General features: G+C 35.2%; 1 protein-coding gene across 2 annotated transcripts in view; it reads right to left on the bottom strand.

Moving 5' to 3' along the window:
• The window catches only part of kalrnb (kalirin RhoGEF kinase b), a 173,012-nt gene that overhangs the window by 68,945 nt on the left and 84,019 nt on the right, over positions 1–20,048 (bottom strand). For both annotated transcript variants that reach the window (XM_068221789.2, NM_001327989.1), the window contains 12 exon segments: positions 19,620–19,769; positions 16,982–17,096; positions 16,773–16,888; positions 14,961–15,083; positions 12,833–13,015; positions 10,343–10,467; positions 10,051–10,117; positions 7,686–7,792; positions 6,381–6,450; positions 6,062–6,151; positions 3,647–3,739; positions 3,426–3,537 (listed from right to left, as the gene is read on the bottom strand). In XM_068221789.2, the coding sequence (XP_068077890.2) occupies positions 3,426–3,537; positions 3,647–3,739; positions 6,062–6,151; positions 6,381–6,450; positions 7,686–7,792; positions 10,051–10,117; positions 10,343–10,467; positions 12,833–13,015; positions 14,961–15,083; positions 16,773–16,888; positions 16,982–17,096; positions 19,620–19,769 (1,351 nt within the window).

Raw genomic sequence — 20,048 nt, 5'->3', positions numbered from 1 at the left:
TGTGCTTAATGATTGCATTTTAATTGTTTGTTAATTATTAATTTTTCATTACTAAGTTAGATATTGCATTATTTACAAAGCAGGTATTTAAGAGTAGCTGGTGGTTTTTAAAGATCATTAAGAATGTGTAAGTAAAAGAGTATTAAACCATTCAAATGAACACATATATACATACAGTTGAAGTCAGAATTATTAGCCCCCTTCAAATTTTTTTCTTCTTTTTAAATTATTTTTCAAATGATGTTTAACAGAGCAACATAATTTTCACAGTATGTCTGATAATATTTTTTCTTCTGGTGAAAGTCTTATTTGTTTTATTTCGGCTAGAATAAAAGTAGTTATTCATTTTTTAAACACCATTTTAGGGACAAAATTATTAGCCCCTTTAAGCAATTTTTTTCTCGATAATCTACAAAACAAACCACTCTTATACAATAAATTGCCTAATTACCCTAACCTGCCTAGTTACCCTAAATAACCCGGTTAAGCCTTTAAATGTCACTTTAAGTTGTATAGACGTGTCTTGAAAAATATCTAGTAAAATATTATTTACTGTCATCATGGCAAAGATAAAATAAATCAGTTATAAGAAATGAGTTATTAAAACTATTATGATTAGAAATGTGTTGAAAAAAAATTCTCTCCGTTAAACAGAAATTGAGGAAAAAATAAATAAGCGGTATAATAATTTAGGGGGGCTAATAATTCTGTCTTTAACTGTATATATATATATATATATATATATATATATATATATATATATATATATATATATATATATATATATATAAACACAATAGTTTTAACCCCCAGGGGTCTAAGGGTGTTTTGGGGCCATGGAGAAGTTATGACATGCACTGACATTTGTGTTGTTTTCAGTATATTAAAAACATATTAATGGCTTAAGTGTGATAACACTGTAAACAGCACAAGCTGGGCTACGATAATACCAAAGCAGCATGTTTGTATGTGTTTGTGTTTTTGAGAATGAAACGTTTATGCATGGTTAGTGAAAAACTTTTTGAAAAAAATTTTGAAGTCACTAAAACCAAGCCGTAAATCACATAGAGAACATTTGTTCACAAGACTTTTATGAACTGGATCTTGAGGCCTAGTGTTTTTGCTTCATAACGGTGTTTCTAATCATTTCTAATAACTGAATTATTTTATTTTTAACCATGATGACAGTAAATAATATTTGAATAGATATTTTTCAAGACACTTCTATACAACCTAAAGTGACATTTGAATGCTTAACTAGGTTAATTAGGTTAGGGTAATTAGGCACATTATTGTATATCGATGGTTTGTTCTGCAGACAATCAAAAAAACTACAGTATAGCTTAAAGAGGCTAATAATTTGACCCTAAAATGTCTTTAAAAAAATTAAAAACAGCTTTTATTCTAGCCGAAATAAAACAAATATCACCTTCTCCAGAAGAAAAAAATATTATCAGACATACTGTGAAAATGTCCTTGCTCTGTTAAACACCATTTGGGAAATATTTAAAAAGAAACAAATATTCAAAGAGGGGCTAATAATTCTATATATATATATATATATATATATATTTACTACTTAGATAAATGAATAGTAATACTGTAACAATGACACCTTAAAATAAAGTGTAACCAACCTAATATATAGGTACTGTAATTAAAAATAAATATACAAATAAATAAATAAATAACACAAACATCTTGAATACTTATTTGTTTTGTTGTTGTTGAAAGAAGTCTCCTATATTCACAATGGATAAAGTACAAACAATAATGTAGTGAAACATTATTACAGTTTGAAATAGCTGTATAGTATTTTAATATGTTTTACATTAGAATTTATTGCTTTGATGATAAACAATTGCATTTTCAGCATCAATTCTCCAGTCTTAAACGTCACATAATCCTTTAGAAATCATCTCACAAAGTATGCTCATGTGTTGCTCATGAAACATTTTTTTTTTTACATTTTTCGAAGCTGCATAATTTTCAATCCAAGAAAAGCTGCTGTTGAAAGTTGAGGATGAGAAAAATAAAAAATAAATAACACTTAAGGATGCATAATGTGATGGTAATAGCTTATTATCTTTAACTGTTAAAAGTTATTGGTAATTAGCTACTACTGTAGTTAATTAGTTAGAGTTATTAGTAAACAATATCATGTATGGCCATACACCCAAAGTGCTTTACAATCACGAATTGGGGGTGGGGGAGTTTTCCACACCACCACCAGTGTGCAGCATCCACTTAGATAATAATGGCAGCCACAAGACAGCGGCACCAGTGAGCTCACTTTTGGTAAAGCTACCTTGAAATAATAATTATTGTGAAAAGCGCTACACAAATAAACTTGAAATTAATTGAATGCTTAATGTACTTTCTATTCAAATTCAAAATGCTGTTATTTGGAATCATTTACTCACCCAATAATGCAAAGCAGCTAATGTTTAAATGTTTATAATTATAATAATGTTATTTTAAACTGTAATAATATTAAGGTTTTACTGTATTTTTGATCAAATGAGTCTTGGTGAGCATAAGAAGCTACTTTCAAATGATTTAAAAATTCAGCATTTTCTATCAAAATCTGTCAAATTGTATGTAAAGGACCCATGAATTGCTTTCAAAAAGTGCATTTTTTATTCAGTGTTTGACGTAATCCCAACTGAAATATGAAAAGAGGGTGGAACATAGAGTAGCCCCTCCCCTTTTTTAACAAACAAAATAACTTACAATGTTCCAAAAACTAGTACACACAAATGTATACGTTATAGAAAAAATGTTAAATACAAATTTAAAAAAAGGAAAAATCAAGAGAAGCAAAAGAAATTTAAAATTTTGTTGAAATTTTGTAGGTTGTAATTTTTTTTTTTTGCAGTATTTTGCTTGAATTTAATTATATTATCTTTTAATTTCTAAATATGTTTGGTGACTAAAATATGATTTTAATAAATATATATCTGTTTAATATATCTGTTTAAATGCACTACAATACATTGTCTTTATCAGGGGTGCTCAACCCTGTTCCTGGAGATCCACCTTCCTGCAGATCTAGGTCCAACCATAATCAAACACACCTGAACTAATTAATTATGACCTGAACAGTACTTGAGAATTACAGGCAGGTGTGTTTGATCAGGGTTGGAACTGAACTTTGCAGGAAGGTAGATCTCCAGGAACAGGGTTGAGCACCCCTATATTCACTGAGAAATGAATAAAAATATTCTAATAACTAATAACAAAACTAATAATTGTGGATAATGTAAACAAAGTTAAACAACACATAAACTGGCAAATAAATAATCATAGAAATCATAAGAAAATATTTGAAAAGCTATTTAACAATTAAAGAAGTGCAGAAGGAAAATCTCTAGTGCACATATAGTTCCATTTTGAGCAGCAGAGCTGCTGTGATGATCTCTCACCCTCCAGCATGCTGACGTGCATGGCGTCATTAGCACGTTTAGGCACACTGAGCATCACCTCCAAACCCTCCTTTATTTCTCCTTTGCCTTCCTCACAGCACGTCAGCAACTCCTGCTCACAAACATGCAGACAAACAAACACCCATTTAGAGCTGCAAACTCAATGCGTTTAAAAGGACGTGATTATTACAACACATTAGGCAATACTGAACAATTAACACCTTTAGCAAAAGCTGGTATTTGGTGATTCTCTGAACAGGTTTGATCAGGTATGATGAGATCGAATTTGCCAGTCCATGTCGCCGCTGTATCTCCTGTGAGAAATAATGCAAACATACTGTAATTATCCTCAGGAATGCACATGTTTATGACATTAGTTTTTGCCTATTGCTTGCACACTTTAGACACATGCTTACACCAAAGTAACCAAAGTACCAAAGTAGTAGCTTTTGTTTCTATAGCTTAAACACGTAACCATACCTTAAACAAAGGCACAGCTTTACACTTTCTCCAACACACTACAGCCTATTTCATACCTACGGCATTCATTCATAAGTTCTCCTTCAGCTTAGTCTCTGATTTATCAAAGGTCACCACAGCAGAATGACCCACCAACTATTCTGGCATATGTTTTATTCAGCGGATGCTATTCCAGGCACAACCCAGTACTGGGAAACACCTTTACACACTCTCATTCACACACACTCATACACTACAGCCAATTTAGTTTATTCAATTTACCTATAGCGAATGTCTTTGGACTGTGGGAAAAACTGGATCATCCAGAGGAAACCGACGCAAACATAGAGAGAACATGCAAACTCCACAAAGAAACGGCAATTGGCCCAAGCAGTACTCGAACAAGCGAACTTCTTGCTGTGAGGCAACAGTGCTGTCCACTGAGCCACCGTGCCGCCTACCTGAGGCTTTTTTTAATTAAAAAAATCAAATGTAGGTACCATTAAGAAAACACACCTATTAAAAATACGAAACACATTGGATGATTAAAAACCGACGTAGGATGATTACCCAAGATGGGATGATTAGTTCTAAAACCGGTAAAATTTTCAGTTATACTGTTTCTGCGGTATATACATTATTTTTGTGTGTTTTTTGTGTCTCCACAAGCAAAAAGACATCCATATTAAAAGTTAACCACATCAAATATTTTAAATATTTTTTCAAATAAAATATATTGTGTTTAATGGGAAAAAGCAGTTTTTTACCCAGACAATTAATAAAAGCATATTTTAGTGCAGTAATCACAATACAGAGAAACTGGGATATTTTTATCCAAAGTTATCATACTGTACTGTCAGAATCATATGTCGGCGCAAGCCAAGTACACGTCTATGTACTGCACATGTCCTACTGATTTCCTTTATGTTCTGTTGACAGATCCTGCCAGTTTTAAAGTCAAATTTAATACTTTTTAAAACCCTTTAAAGACCATTAAGAATCAAATTTTAGACTTACACAGGGTGGTGACACGATGGCTCAGTGGTTAGCACTGTCGCCTAACAGCAAGAAGGTCACTTGTTCGAATCCCAGCCAGGTCAGTTGGTTTTTCTGTGTGGAGTTTGCATGTTTTCCTCCAGGTGCTTCGGATTCCCCCACAGTCCAAAGACATGCGCTATAGGTGAATCGAATAAACTAAATTGTCCGTAATGTATGAATGTGTGTGAATATGAGTGTGTATGGGTGTTTCCCAGTACTGGGTTGCAGCTGGAAAGCCATCCGCTGTGTAAAACATATGCTGGATAAGTTGGCGGTTCATTCCGCTGTGGAACCCCTGATGAATAAAGGGACTAACCTGAAGGATTATGAATGATTGAATGACTTATACAGGGTTAAACACTAAGAATTTTTTCTATCAGCCTAATATTCTCATCAGGAATTCTGTATTTGTTTTTGTAATTCGTTTTTTTCTTTTGTTTTTGTTTTCCTTCCCTTATTAGGGAATCTAATGGGGAATATGTTGTAAAATGCGTAACAGCTGTTTTGAATTGTTTCTCTTTGCAATAAAAAACTTAAATATAAAAAATTAAGTTTTATTGAGATGTATTGTTGGCCATTAGATAGATGTCAGCCCAGTTGAATAGCTTTAAAATTAAGTCCTGTTTAAAAAGATTTAAGACCTACTACAAAATATATCAGTGAATTTAAGACTTTAAGACCTAAAATTTGTTTTCTGAACTTTTTAAGACCCAGCGGACACCCTGGGATCAATAAGTTTATTGAGAACTTTTGAATACTTTTGTGAATGAATGAAGCACGGCTGCATGCATGCCAGGCTGTTAATCTGTGGACACTTCCAAACCCCTAAACATGACACGGCATAAAGCAAAAGGTTTTTGGTTGGTTAACCTGTCAGTAAAGTATCATCCTGGGTGGTCCTTGATCATTCAAAGCGACCAAAGTTCCCAGACCATTATTCAGCCATCAGTCTGAGGTCTGGCTATGAGAGACATTTTTTGTTTTTACTTTCACGAACAGCTACATTACACACTTTGAAAAATATCAATGAGTAGTCAAAGTGAATGATATCAGCTCTCTAACGCCCCCTGTCTGATCTTTCTTTCATCTCTATCATCTCTATCGCTGTGTCACACAGATCTCCAAAAGAGTCAACTCACATCAAAGAACCTGCCGGCCTGGCCCTGGATCAGCTGACTGGAGTCAGGCTTGTTTTTGCAGTAGGTGACGTACATGTGGAATTTATCAGCCTAAAGAATATGGAAACAAACACATTTAATATTTATATTACAAACTTTTTGAAATTACCAGAAGCTACTGCTCAAACATTAATACTTCACAGTTGAATTTTAACATTTTAGACCTTTCGAAATTTAAATAATGAGCACCAAAACGCCCATTCTCAAATCACAATATGTCCTCAAAACAAAAGAAAACCTGAAGGAAAAGAAAGAGACCGATGATTAATCTGTATCTCACCCATGTGACAAAACAATGGCCCACATCTTCTGGAAGCTGCTCATAATTTTCCAGCTCTTTCAAAAAAATACTGTGAAAACAACAAGAAAACATTAGTAATGCAAGTTGTTGTATCAAAATGAATGGTTGCCAGGCTGTTGTCCAGCTAAGGGGGTTTTTCCTAGTTAACAACCCTAAGACATATCAGCAGTTGCTGTTCAACAGAAATGTTAGTATTATGTTAGTTGTTGTTATGTTAGTAAAATATTTACTGTTAAATGGTTTTAAACATATATTAATAGTTTCTATTAGCCAAACTTACTGTTAAAGACATACCAAAAATGAGGAGAATAAAAAGATACGGTAAATGCGGTAAGAGGTAAGTTTACCCCCCGAAAATGTGGAAATGTCAAAATAAATAACAAAATTCTGGATATGTCTGCACAATATATCGTTTCAGCATCGATATCGTAATGTGATCATACGCAATAATCACATCGCGAGTATATGCAATGTTGAGTCTGGATTATAATTTATCATTACGCAAGGGTTTTGTGAGTGTGCCTGTGACTGTGTGAGGATTTTCTAAAAGCATAAAGACATCAGAAATTGTATCATTCATCAATTAAATTTATTGAATTGTTTACAAACAAAGACTATGCAATATTATTTTACATTTGATTATTCAATTACTGTATACCTGAATCAATTTAGACTCATCGGAAAAGAATAAAACGCAGTTTATTTAATTTGTATCTTTTTCTTTATTGAGTTTATCTATGCTTCTAGATTGTTTATGATATTTTATGCAGATACACTCCCCTACAGAATCATCCCAATCAATCGTAAAATATATATATATTTTCCATATACAGGGTATATGCAGGAATCCTAAATCTAACATTTCACATTTTGCTGTCTGTTTCAGTCTATGGTTTCGCTACATGTGGAGAGCGTTACATCATCTTCACGCGTTAGTTGCAAATTACATGACATCACCCGGATTGAGGAGCTTGGCCTGACGCACCCCAGCCCGAACCAATAGCATTGATCGAGAACTCCCTTGTGAAAATTAGGAGGAAAATAAATAAATTATGTAGTATCCCTTTAAGATCATTGTAAATTTAGTATTATTTCAAATAGAGTTATAGTGTTTGTTAGTAACTTAAATGAATTTAAAAAATATTTCTATAAAGCTTTAATTTATTTCAGTAAGCATTTTATTTTACAAAAAAAAAAAAAAGTTTAATAGTTTTAGCTAACAAAATCACTTCTTAAAAAAAAGATTTTTTTCATATGCAAATCAATCAGAAAATGTACACATACTTGTTGTGGAAGTCATAAATCTCCTGAATATTCCCAAAAATGACATGTTCCTTGTTTGCAATTCCAGATGGGACCTCTACGCCGCTTGTCATTTCCCAGAAAAAAGTCTACAAACAAATGCACATGGAATGGTTAATAGGCAGCATTTTAGACAAAGTGCAGTACATACAGCTGAAGTCCTGAATTACCCTGTATATTTAATAACACATTTCTAAACATAATTATTTAAATAATTTATTTCTATAAACTGATTTCTTTTTGCCTTAACAGTACATAATATTGTACTAGATATTTCCAAGATACTAGTATTCAGCTTAAAGTGTCATTTATATCCTTAAGTAGATTAATCAGGTGAATAATGCCGAGTTCAGACTGCATGATTGTAGCCCTGATTTTGACTGGACGACAGGTTTTGAGAATTCGCCAACAAATGCCTAAATTGACAGGCAAATCACTGCTCGTTCACGTGATTAACAATCCCACAGTGTGCACTATCAAAGACTTTATATGAGAATCGCCGATGAGTCCCAGACACCCTTGAGATATTTGGCATGGTAAATATTTGGAGCTTTCGACGATCCAAAATCATTCAATGAAATGTGTCCTGATTGAAAATAACATCAGCGATTACCTGCAGCCAATGAGAGAGCAGCATTTTCTAGTGTAGGTATATGCAGGCCAGTGGGGGGATGGGGGAATTAAAAAGGGCTTCTTTTCGGTCTATTTGGACCCAAAGAAAAACTAGTGTAAATTTGGCAGGAGCGCTGTGTCTGTTTGACGTGTCATCTGAGCAATGTCACAACTGGGTCAAAAAAGAAAAAAAATTTAAGAGAAGTTGTTAATTCCCTTCAAAAGCCAAGTGAACAAAATAAGTACATTTTCTACCCCCCTAAAGGCTTCTTTTTCATTATATAGGTAATACCAAAAGAGATAATACGTGACCTTTGTGTAACGTTGTTTCTATGTCACTTCTCGCATGTGTTTGGTTGTGAGATGTACTGTAGTTTGCAAATCAGGATAAAGTTATCTGTGATTCTTCCATATAGATATTTACATTCAATGTCGCCTATCCTAATGTCGTCCATTTGAAGGAATGCGTCAATAGAGCCGCCAAATCATTGAAATAAATTACCAAACTATCAAATAATATCTGCTTTGAGTATCACCACATTCACCATCGGGAGGCGCTATAATAACTCTTGTAGGACAATTTTGCTTTCACCATCCAAAATAGTTATCCAACATGTGCGCCTGATAGCTCCGCCCCTTCCACCCCGTGAGCAAAACTGCGGTCGTTGAGTGCGTGAAGTGTCCATCAATTCACACTTCATTTTAGCGGCTGAATAAGTGCATCATCCGAGTAATAAAAGTGCACTTATTATTTTTAGAGTTTTCAGTGTAAACACACTACTTACACTATTCATACAAAAAAAACGGCGTAGAATAGTGTATGCGATTTGGGACGCAGCTTAGGTGTTACTTCACTTAGCCGACAATAATACAAGTTTCTAGTACTGCAGCGTCTTGTTGTCATATTTAATTTACATTTTTGCAGATTTTATTCAACAAAATTAGCATAAGCCTAGTATTTAGTGAGTTGGTGCTACTTTGCCTTACTGTCAGTGCAGTGAGTGACTGTATAATCATCAATAACGAATAAAAAGTTCGTAACATACAAAATTGTAAAAAAAAAAAAACGAAATCTTACCGATGAAATGTTCTGCCTTTTGTGCTTTGTTTTATTTGTTTGCTCGTTACTACACCTGCACACAGCGTTAAAGTTCAGCATCTTCAGATTGGCTATAGTCTAGTCTAGTGCGGTTCAATGACATTTGTCCTGGGAGCACTGTACAAATATGGTGGCGGATTTGATGCATGCACAGGATCCATATGCAATATTTAGTGTATATATCTATGAATTTTCCTATTGTAAAGTCATGTTATGTGAAATCCCCTGTCACTGATCCATTCTGCAGTGTAAACACAGCAGCGACAGAACGCTAGTCCAGATAGTCATGCGGTGTAAAAACATTTGTCGTTGTATAAAAGTACTGCTTAAGGAGGCTAATAATATTGGCCTTAAAATTATATATTTTAAAATTATAAAATTATATATCTTTTTTAAATTATACTCCTTTCATCTTAGCCGAAATAAAATAAAATATATAAAAAATATTATAGGAAATATTGTGAAAATTTCCTTGCTCTGTTAAACATCCTGTGAATTTTTTTTCAAAAATTTTCCAAATGAGGGCGAATAATTGTGACTTCAACTGTAACTGCAAACATGATTCCTCCCATCAAAAGCCACGACACTCTGGGATTACAAAGAAAACCTTTAAAGCTTCTGAAGAAACACTCTCACCTCCAAACACTCCTGTAGGTCTCGCACATAAGCTCTTTCTGTCTGCAGCAGCTCAGCCATAATGTATCTACAGAGAGAGCAAAACAGCCAGCAAATTACAGACATTCAGACACGAGAAGAACGCCTGAGACAGCACTTCCGAACACAAAGCTAATTCCTCAGGAAATGATTTAGATTATAAAGGATTTTGTATGAAGAGGAAGCTGTGATTTGTGGTTCACTTTGGGACTTAACCCGTGTCTACTGAATTATATTTCACATCTCTCTTTCTCTCAGTGATTTCATGACTCACTCTTTTTTTCTGGCGGATTTCTTCTTTTCTTCATTGACTTCGTGGTCGGGGTCGTTGAGGTTGACCTCTGGGTCAGTGTGGGTCAGGTTGGCAGGGATAATGTCCAGTTCCAGATCTTTGTTGTCCTGTTAGTGACGTTAAAGATAAATTTAAAATAACATCATGATTTTTTTAAAGGTCTTTTAACTTTTGATCGTGATAAAGTCGAACAGGATGTAAACAATTAATCAAGTATAATTGCCGTCAGACATTTGAAATAAATAAGATTCAGATATTTGTTTTTCTTTTCAAGACTGCATTTGTTGAACATACAGAAACTACACTAATGTTGTGAATATATTGTGAATATTGTGTTATAATCGTGATAGAAAGGAAAAATTTTAATGTAAAAACATTGGTTATTTTATAATAGCAGGGCTTAAAATTGTGATCGTTTTGGTCACATATGCGCCCAAAATTTTATCTGTGCAATCTCAACATATATATTTGGGGGTATTTGTGCATAATTCACTGCAAAATGTTCACAACATGCACAGATTCAAAAGACATTCACGCAGAATGCATCTTTGCACCTAAGACCCGAAAGGCAGTGCTCAAGAATGATTTAAAATGCTCTTCTGATTGGTCCACTGCTTTATAACTGAACGCGAATGGATTGCTCAATACTAGCCGTCACTCACTCAGTAAATGCCTTCTGCCTTCAAATGACATTATATACATATTCATATATACATAATGACACACACATATATATATATATATACACACACACACACACACACACACACACACACACACACACACACACACACACACACACACACATATATATATATATATATATATATATATATATAGGGATGTAACGGTATTGTAAATACCGTCATACCGCAATATTAAATTTTTTCGATATTACCGAAGTCGCATGACTCCGTAAAACTATAGATCTTCAGAGAAAATTTGCTCAGGCGAATGAAGCGAACGGGAGGTAGCTGAAACTTCATTTCCCATCAGCCCCGGCGTGGCCATAATCCTTTGCGGTCTGTTGTCGCTACAGATCCAGTAATGCGGAAATGGAGTGTGCTGCTAGTAGCGGAGATGAAAAAAAGATGGAAATGATCGAACCTAAAGCGGGTGTTGTCGCCGCGCGCGTGCTGAATAGCGGTGCTGTCGCGCGCGTTCTGATCAGCTGTGTTGTGGCGCGCGTATTGTAAAGCGCCGAGGGGGGGGGGGGTTGAGCGCGCATACCAAGAGAGGTGTTGTCGCGCGCCTACTGAAGGGCTGGACTGGACGGAGGTTTTGTCGCGTCGCGGGGGCACTTTTGATCGTTTTGGAAGGGCATTTTCTATCCAAGACTAAAAAGGGCATGTGCACTGCACAGGTTGAGCCCTATGTGTGCACGTGCCTGCAAGTTGGGGAATACGACTAGTAACAGTCATGGGGACTGCAGAAACACAGCACTGTTCAGATTGATGCAGACATTGACTTGTACCGCAAAGAGACCTCTATCTCACTCATGGTTTGTCTTCTCAAGTGGGGGAAAGACAATGCACAACGTTACCCCACTGCTGTCAACATGGGCCAAGTCATATCTCTCTTGTCCCAGAAACCTCAGTCCCAAATGAGAGGGGTTTTTTCTGTTGCAGGGGACATTGTAAATACCCAGAGATACCAGCTTTTACCAGATTATAATTATATGATAATTTTTCTTTAAACCCATCTCTATCTAAGTGAGTGATTAAATGTTGAATGTGATGAGTTTTCAACAATACTAAATTGAAACTTTATTTTTTTACATGGTTTAATAATTTTTTGTTATTAAAATTGAAGTTCCTGTTTCAAAGCTTACAGATAGATGGCTAATTTGTATGTCATTGACACTTTTGGCACTTTTTTGGAGTATTTTCAAAAGTTTTTTTTTTCCTGTAAATGATTCAATAAATACCGTACCGTGACATTCATACCGAGGTATTACCGTACCGTGAAATTCTGATACCGTTACATCCCTATATATATATATTTTTTTTTTTAAGTAATACATTTAAATATTTCTTTATTTTTAAGATAGCACTCATTAAACTAATTAAAAATGACAATTAACGTATACAAAATGTTATAAAATATTTTCATTTCAAACAAACTTGAACAGCCTACTCATCAAAGAATTCGGAACATTAATTCTACAAAATATCCCACAAAAAAGGAGCAAAAAAACATTATTAATAACAGTGCACACTGTTAATAAATGAGAAATGTATTACCATATTAAAATGTATTCTCATGGCTAATGTAATGCTGATCAATCATGTATTGATGCTGTTTTTGTTCAAATAATTGTTCAAATAATTTCTTTGATTAGCAAAAGACACTCAGGTCCAAATAATGGCAAACGCAATATTAAAAGCACCATTGTAAATATATTAAAGAATACCTGAAAGGAAGAATAAATGGCAGATATGCATCATAAAAAGACTTTAATCAGCCTCTCACCTCAGAACAAACCCCTAGCGCCCGGTCCAGGCTGCAGCGGTAATGACCCATTCGCATGGAGAAATCTCTGTAGCGTCTGTCCACAGTGGAAACCCATCTCTTGAGCTCCGTCACATGAACATGGCCTTTCTCCACCAGACTGCCGGCCAGCTGGATCAACAGCTTCACCTTCTCCTGCGTTTGCTGAACACAGAAGAACCAGCATCCGCTCAGAGACAACAGATTGCAATCATTTCTAGGGACACTGGGATATTGTTGAGCATTGCATTAACGATATTTCTTACAATATAACTAAATTACAAAATGCTATTTTATCAGCCATTTAAAAAATATACTGTATATCTTCATTATGATCTTACTAAACTAAAAAGGTAATAGATCATTTTCTGAGCTAATTAAAAAAACTATGTCATGGTGAAAACCTTTAGACTTTAAAACACCCCAAATTAGGGCTGCACAATATATCGTTTCAGCATCGATATTGCAATGTGCGAATCTGTAATAGTCGCATCGAAGGAATCTCAATTTTAATTTGGTATTAGAATTACCCAGGAACCATATGGAGCTGTTAATATGCCAAAACAATATGAATTGTATTTGTGTTAATTAAAAAGGATTTTTTTCATGTGTGTGTGCCTGTTTTTAAGGCATGTAACTAAGATTTTAAGTTAATGTAAACCATTTGAGCACAAGAAATTATAAAGTATGCCACTTTAGGGAAGATTAGTTGTTTAATTATTTATACAATAAAGACTATGCACTGTTATTGTACATCTTATTGTTGAATTTCAATACTTCAATACTGTTAGACTCCACCTAAAACCAGTGGCGCAGTGGGTATCACTATTGCCTCACAGCAAGAAGGTCGCTGGTTCGAGCCTCGGCTTGGTGAGTTGGCATTTCTGTGTGGAGTTTGCATGTTCTCGCCGTGTTGGGGTGGGTTTCTTCTGGGTGCTACTAACTACTAACTAAATAAAGTTGACATTTCTGTGTGGGATTTGCACATTCTTCCCGTGTTGGCATGGGTTTCCTCTGGATGCTCCGGTTTCCTCCACAGTCCAAACACATGCGATACAGGAGTATTGAAAAAACTAAATTGCCTGTGTGTGTGTGTGTGTGTGTGTGTGTGTGTGTGTGAATAAGTGTTTATGAGTGTTTCCCAATACTGGGTTCCAGCTGGAAGGGCATCCACTGCCTAATACATATGCTAGAATAGTTGGCGGTTCATTACCCTGTGGTGACCTTGAAATAGAGACTAAGCTGAACGAAATTGATTGAATGAATAAAATTCTATGACTTTTTCAGAACTTTCAAGTAAATTTTCATGACCTAATGTTTAATGTAATGTCTATGTATAGGTGGTATATAATACGACAAACAATGCACAATCAAATTAAATACACCATATCATAAAACACACAACAATCTGTGTAGTTTAAATGGGTTTTTATATCTATGTAAAGTTTATTTAGATTATGCTTACACAGCAATAATAATGTTAGAGCACGTTTTTGGCCAAGGACAGAACACAAAAACGAACCTATATTCAACTATACAGATATTTGTTAAACTAATGTTTAAATAGTTTGTGATGTTTCACAGGAGTATAAGTTGTTAGCTTCGGGAAGAAGGTTCAGAGTACCTTGCAGTAGATTAAACAGATATAAAAATTCCTTTTATCCGCAATTAAGGATTAAGCCATTATATAATAGTGGTGACTTAGACTAAGAATAACTGCTTTGCTTATTTATGTGTATATATGGAGGTGGGGAATAGATTTATTTATTTATATACTATTTATGTGTTTTTTGTATGGTTATTTTTTTCCATGTTTGTGATGACTGCAGCTGAAGGCAAGAGCCCAAGACAAATTTTCCTAACTGGGACAATAAAGTTTTACCTTACCTTAATTTCTATGACTTTTGACTTTTTTTTAAAAATGCCATGTCAAAATTCAATGACTTTTACAGGTTTTCATGACCATATGAACCCTATCGTGTACTATCATTGCGATAACAATAATTATTGTGTTTTGTTACATGGAAGCACAAGATTTTGCAACAACATACCAATGAGCACATGATTACAGAATTTTTAAATAATTATCATGAATGACAGGATTCTTTACCTTAGCAGACACACGGAAATCTTCATATTCTTTAAGTAGTTCCTGAGCTTTTTCGCTGGTTTCACCAGATGATGTGTGTGTAGATAGAAAATACTCTCCTGTTTCCTGTAACCAGTCTATGGCCTGCAAAGGCAGCAGAGATTTTGAAAGTTAAAAGGTTTTGTGCATGTCTATTCACATATTTAATCTCATTTAATTCATATTTAATCTCTTCTCTCACCGGAAAAGCCAATTTTCATTTTCTACCATACTAATGACTAAAAGCAGCAGATAAGATCATTCTCATGAAATAAAAGGCCACCTGATAGTACACTTTCATGACAGCATCTTAACACACTTTTAAAAGTTTTTCTTTAAAAGTAATTTTTAATCATGTTTTAAGAATGAATTATTGTGATGTGTGGACTCACATAATAAAGCTTTATATAACCTATACATAACAAATCATAACCATTTCTCAGTTGCCACTTAATTTGGCGTTTTAGTGGCATTCCAGTAATTACATTAAATATTTTATTTTACTATAAATGGCTGTCAGAATATTTCAGCACCACACTTTTATATATATATATAAAAGTGTGGTGCTGAAATATTCTGACAGCCATTTATAGTAAAATAAAATATTTAATGTAATTACTGGAATGCCACTAAAACGCCAAATTAAGTGGCAACTGAGAAATGGTTATGATATATATATAAACGTAATTAATTACTTTTACTTAATTGGGAATTTCATACACAACAATCTCTAGAAATTCAGAGAATGGTCTGAAAAAAAAAAAGAAAATATCCTGTGAGCAGCAGTTCTGTGGCCACAAATGTCTTGTTGATGCCAGAGGTCAGAGGAGAATGGCCAGACTGGTTTGAGCTGATAAAAGGTCAACAGTAACTCAAATAACCACTCGTTACAACCGTGGTATGCAGAAGAGTATCTCGGAACGCACAACACGTTAAACCTTGAGGCAGATGGGCTACAGCAGCAGAACAACACACTGGGTGCTACTCCTGTCAGCTAAGAACAGGAAACTGAGGCTACAATTCGCATACTTACCAAAATTGGACAAAAACTTTGCCTGGCCGGATGTTTCTAAATTTCTGCTAGTAGGCTATTTCTGATAGTAGGGTCAGAATTTGGCATCGACAACGACAATGAAGGCCTGGATCCATCCTCCCTTTTATCAACGGTTCAAGCTGCTGGTGGTGGTGTAATAGTAGGGGGATCTTTTCATGGCACACTTTGGGCCAATTAGTACCTTGTGTCAACACCACAGCCTACCTGAATATTGTTGCTGACCATGTCGATCCTTTTAGGACCACAGTGTACTCATCTTCTGATGGCTAATTCCAACAGGATAACGCGGCAATAATCTTAGTGTAAATCATCTCAGACTGGTTTCTTGAACATGACAAAAAGTTTACTGTACTCAAATGGCCTCCACAATCACCAAATGCTTAATCCAATAAAGCACTTTTGGAATGTGGTGGAATGGGAGATTCGCATCATGGATGTGCAGCCGACAAGTCTGTAGCGACTGCGTGATGCTATCATGTCAACATGGAGAAAAATCTATGAGGAATATTTACAGTACCTTGTTGAATCTATGCAACAAAGGATAGGGGCAGTTCTGAAGGCAAAAGTGTGTCCAACCCAGAACTAGTCAGGTGTACCTAATAAAGCGGCCGGTGAGCGTACATTTGTTATGTCAAAAACTATTTTTCAAAAGCCAAAGTGCTGTCAGTTTTCACAAGTACAAAAAAAACCCACCATCACTAACAATTGCTTCAAGTGATTTACAAAACTGTCCCACTCACCTGTTTGGCGTGTCGTTCAAACAGAACGTACTGTTGGCACTGATCTAAACGTCTCTTTTTCATAGTCCAGAAATGAAGGACACGGTTTTCCCTCTGGAGCAGCTCACTCAGAATGGCTAAAATGCACAAGATCAATACACTTCAACAAACCAGGTGCGATCGGTATATAAAGGCAATCTGCAGGTATAATGGCTTTGAAAAGTCCTGACCTTTGACTTGGGACTCTGTGGCTCGATTGTGAGTGACAACCCCAGGCATGCTCACATTGTTTCGATGGATATACTTGAGAAAGACCTCAGCATTTCGACGTGCTAAAGTGCAAGCCTGGAAAAAGGAGAAGATTTTAACACCTGTACAGTGACGGCAAGTAGACTTTTAGCAAAAAACTGTTTGAGACACACTAATGATTTTAATCAATGTTTATTTGCTTTGCAAAATCTATTTATGATTCATTTAACAGAAGCCACTACAGGACAACAGATTTTGGGCTTTTTGACTTTTCATAAAGTGTTTTTATAAGTATAAGTGTTTTTTTTGCTCTAATATAAAGTGTAACAATTGTGGCCGAACAGACTCATAATTATTTTGCTGTATTCCACAGATGATATACCATCAACTTCTCCAACCCAGAAAAGACTAGATGTTCAGTGTGTAATCTGATTCCAAGGTATTTATGTGCTCGGAAATGAACACACACCTTGCCTAAAACTAATGCTTTAATTGTAAACTTTTACTCTTTTTCTGTGTATTCAGGTGTTTTGCAACAAGTCTCTTGCTCATGTATTAATATTATGGTTTTAATACTTCAGCAATCAATGTTGTAACTCTATCACAGCTAAACACGATCATAGATTGTTCATGTTTGATGTCCCTGCAAAGCTAATTTGGTGTACTGAACGACTGTTTCCATTTTATGGTAATACGTGTGCAACATATTAACATTTTAAGAAACTTAAACATTTCTGCTTTGGCTTACATCCAGAATGCCTAAGCAACTTACTACGCTTAAGAACAAAGACTAAAAAATGTGTCTCGGGGGAGTTAACTTCTCATTGGTCAACCTCGCTCCGGAGGGTGGGTACAAAACCATCCTTATGAAGCTAGTAGCCTAAAGCCACCGCCCAGACTAGAACCCAGACCAGAGTGAACCCAGAACTAGAACCCAGGAGAACCCCAGAGGACTCTAGGGAGCAGGCGGGAACTCATAATGGGTTAACCGCACAGCTCAGACATTCCCATCTCCGATACCTTTTTTTTTGGGCATGTGGAGAGTCTACTTTACTGTGTTGTGAAACCAGTAGTCATCAAAACTAGCCCTTTTGCCGCTTCACAACGGAAACAACCAACTTCATCTCACTCCAAGCCTCATAAAAAAAAGTGAACGCAAGTAACACTTCCAGACTACCACTGAACTAATGTAAACTAAAATGTAACCCTAAAGAGACCATAGAAGAGTTAAATTAATTATTTTTGGTTCGCTTGGTTTAGTCTTACAAAATCCAAGGTTTTTCCATCATTACTCTCTCAAACTCTTACTTTTCTACACTTATATGAATGTGTGTTTGTGTTAGATGTTAGTTTCCTTTTTTTATAATTATATATTTTTAGGGGTTTTCACCTTTATTTGACAGGACAGTGGAGTTGAGACAGGAATACATGGGGAGCAGAGAAAGGGGGGAGGGATCGGCAAAGGACCTCTAGCCGGGAATCAAATTCAGGTCACCGTGAGCACCTCAGTCCTATATGCCAGCAGTAGCAGTATGTAACAAACTTCAAAATTTTAAACATAAATCTGAAGATTTATGTGTCAGAATGTATGCAAATTAACATACTGTACAGTTGAAAGCCAAATTAAGCGCCGTCCTGTAAAATTTTAACTATTTTTCAACTATTTCCCAAGTGACATTTATGGGAGGAAAGACATTTTTACAATATTTCATAAAATATATTATGATATAAAATAATATAAATGAATTTTTATACAATTTTAGGGTCAATATTATTACAAATTGTTTTCAAATGGCTTTAGAACACAAAAATTGTCACGTCTGGCTTAAAGCAAGGAATAATCAAAGGTGCAGATCCAGATGCAGCCAAACAAACATTTATTTAAACAAACTAAAACAAAGCAAAGCAACAGAGAAACGCAGACATCATAGGAGTGACCAAAAACTAATGACAACGAAGTGCTAACAGAACAGGGTATAAATACACAAGGAAACAATTAACTAAACAAGCTGACCAGAGGGTGGAGACAATTAACTCAAAGGCTAACAAAACTAGGGGTAAACTAAGGTGAGCAGGAAGTGACATGAAAAACACAGAACTGAAACATACAAAAACAGAAACCAGGATGTTACAAAAATAGTATCTAATTACTTGCCTTATTAACAGCTAAGTTCATTTAAGTTGCACTTTAAGCTGAATACTACTATCTTGCAAAATAACTTGTAAATTACTGACTGTCATCAAAAAAGCTCTTGTGAAATATTTAAACAAATAATTAACATTTCTCCTTCAACTGTATTTACCTAAATAATGCATAATTTGTGCATTTAAACACAACATTAAAAAAACAAACAGAACGTCATACACCAATATTTGTTTTTATACAATTCTTACAGTAATCAATCAACCGAGAAAGCATGATGAAGAGGATTAGTTATTTTCATTGCCCTGTTCACCTGTAGTGTCTCGCCTTATACTGACACATATGTGCTCACGTATGGGGGAAATGGTTGTTTTGCTGCAGATGCAGTTTTTAAAACTATAAAAGGACAAATTGGTGAGGACGCTTCTGTTGTAGCAGGTGTTTGAGTCTGCATGTATGTCTGAGTGTGCGCGTACCTTGAGAAAAGCTTCTTTCTGCTCCAGGTGTTTGTTGATGAGAGGGCTGACGTGGTCGGTCTCTGCTGTTGAGCCCAATTTATCATGACCTCCACACCAGTCCTCCTCTCTCCTGTATTCCAGCTCTAGACTCTCCAATACATTACACACCTGAGATGGACACAGAGCTCAATTAAAGCAGAATTGTGCTTTTTACTGTGGTTAGCAATAGAGCATACTGGCATATTACAATGACAACATATGACATAAAAATGTATATACAAAAAAAGCCATTTGACACATTTTTAATAGCAATAGAGAGTTTGCAATAGAGAGTGTGTTTTCGGTACTGACACTAGGGGGAGCTGACATTTTAGTTAAAAGTGACGAGGAAGCATGGTTATTTGCGATTTTCATTTATATCACTTTGAGAAGTAATTCTTGGTAAAT

The sequence above is a fragment of the Danio rerio genome, chromosome 6 (genome assembly GCF_049306965.1).
Source record: "Danio rerio strain Tuebingen ecotype United States chromosome 6, GRCz12tu, whole genome shotgun sequence".
NCBI classification, from domain to species: Eukaryota; Metazoa; Chordata; class Actinopteri; order Cypriniformes; family Danionidae; genus Danio; species Danio rerio.
This window is presented reverse-complemented; position numbering and strand designations above follow the sequence as displayed.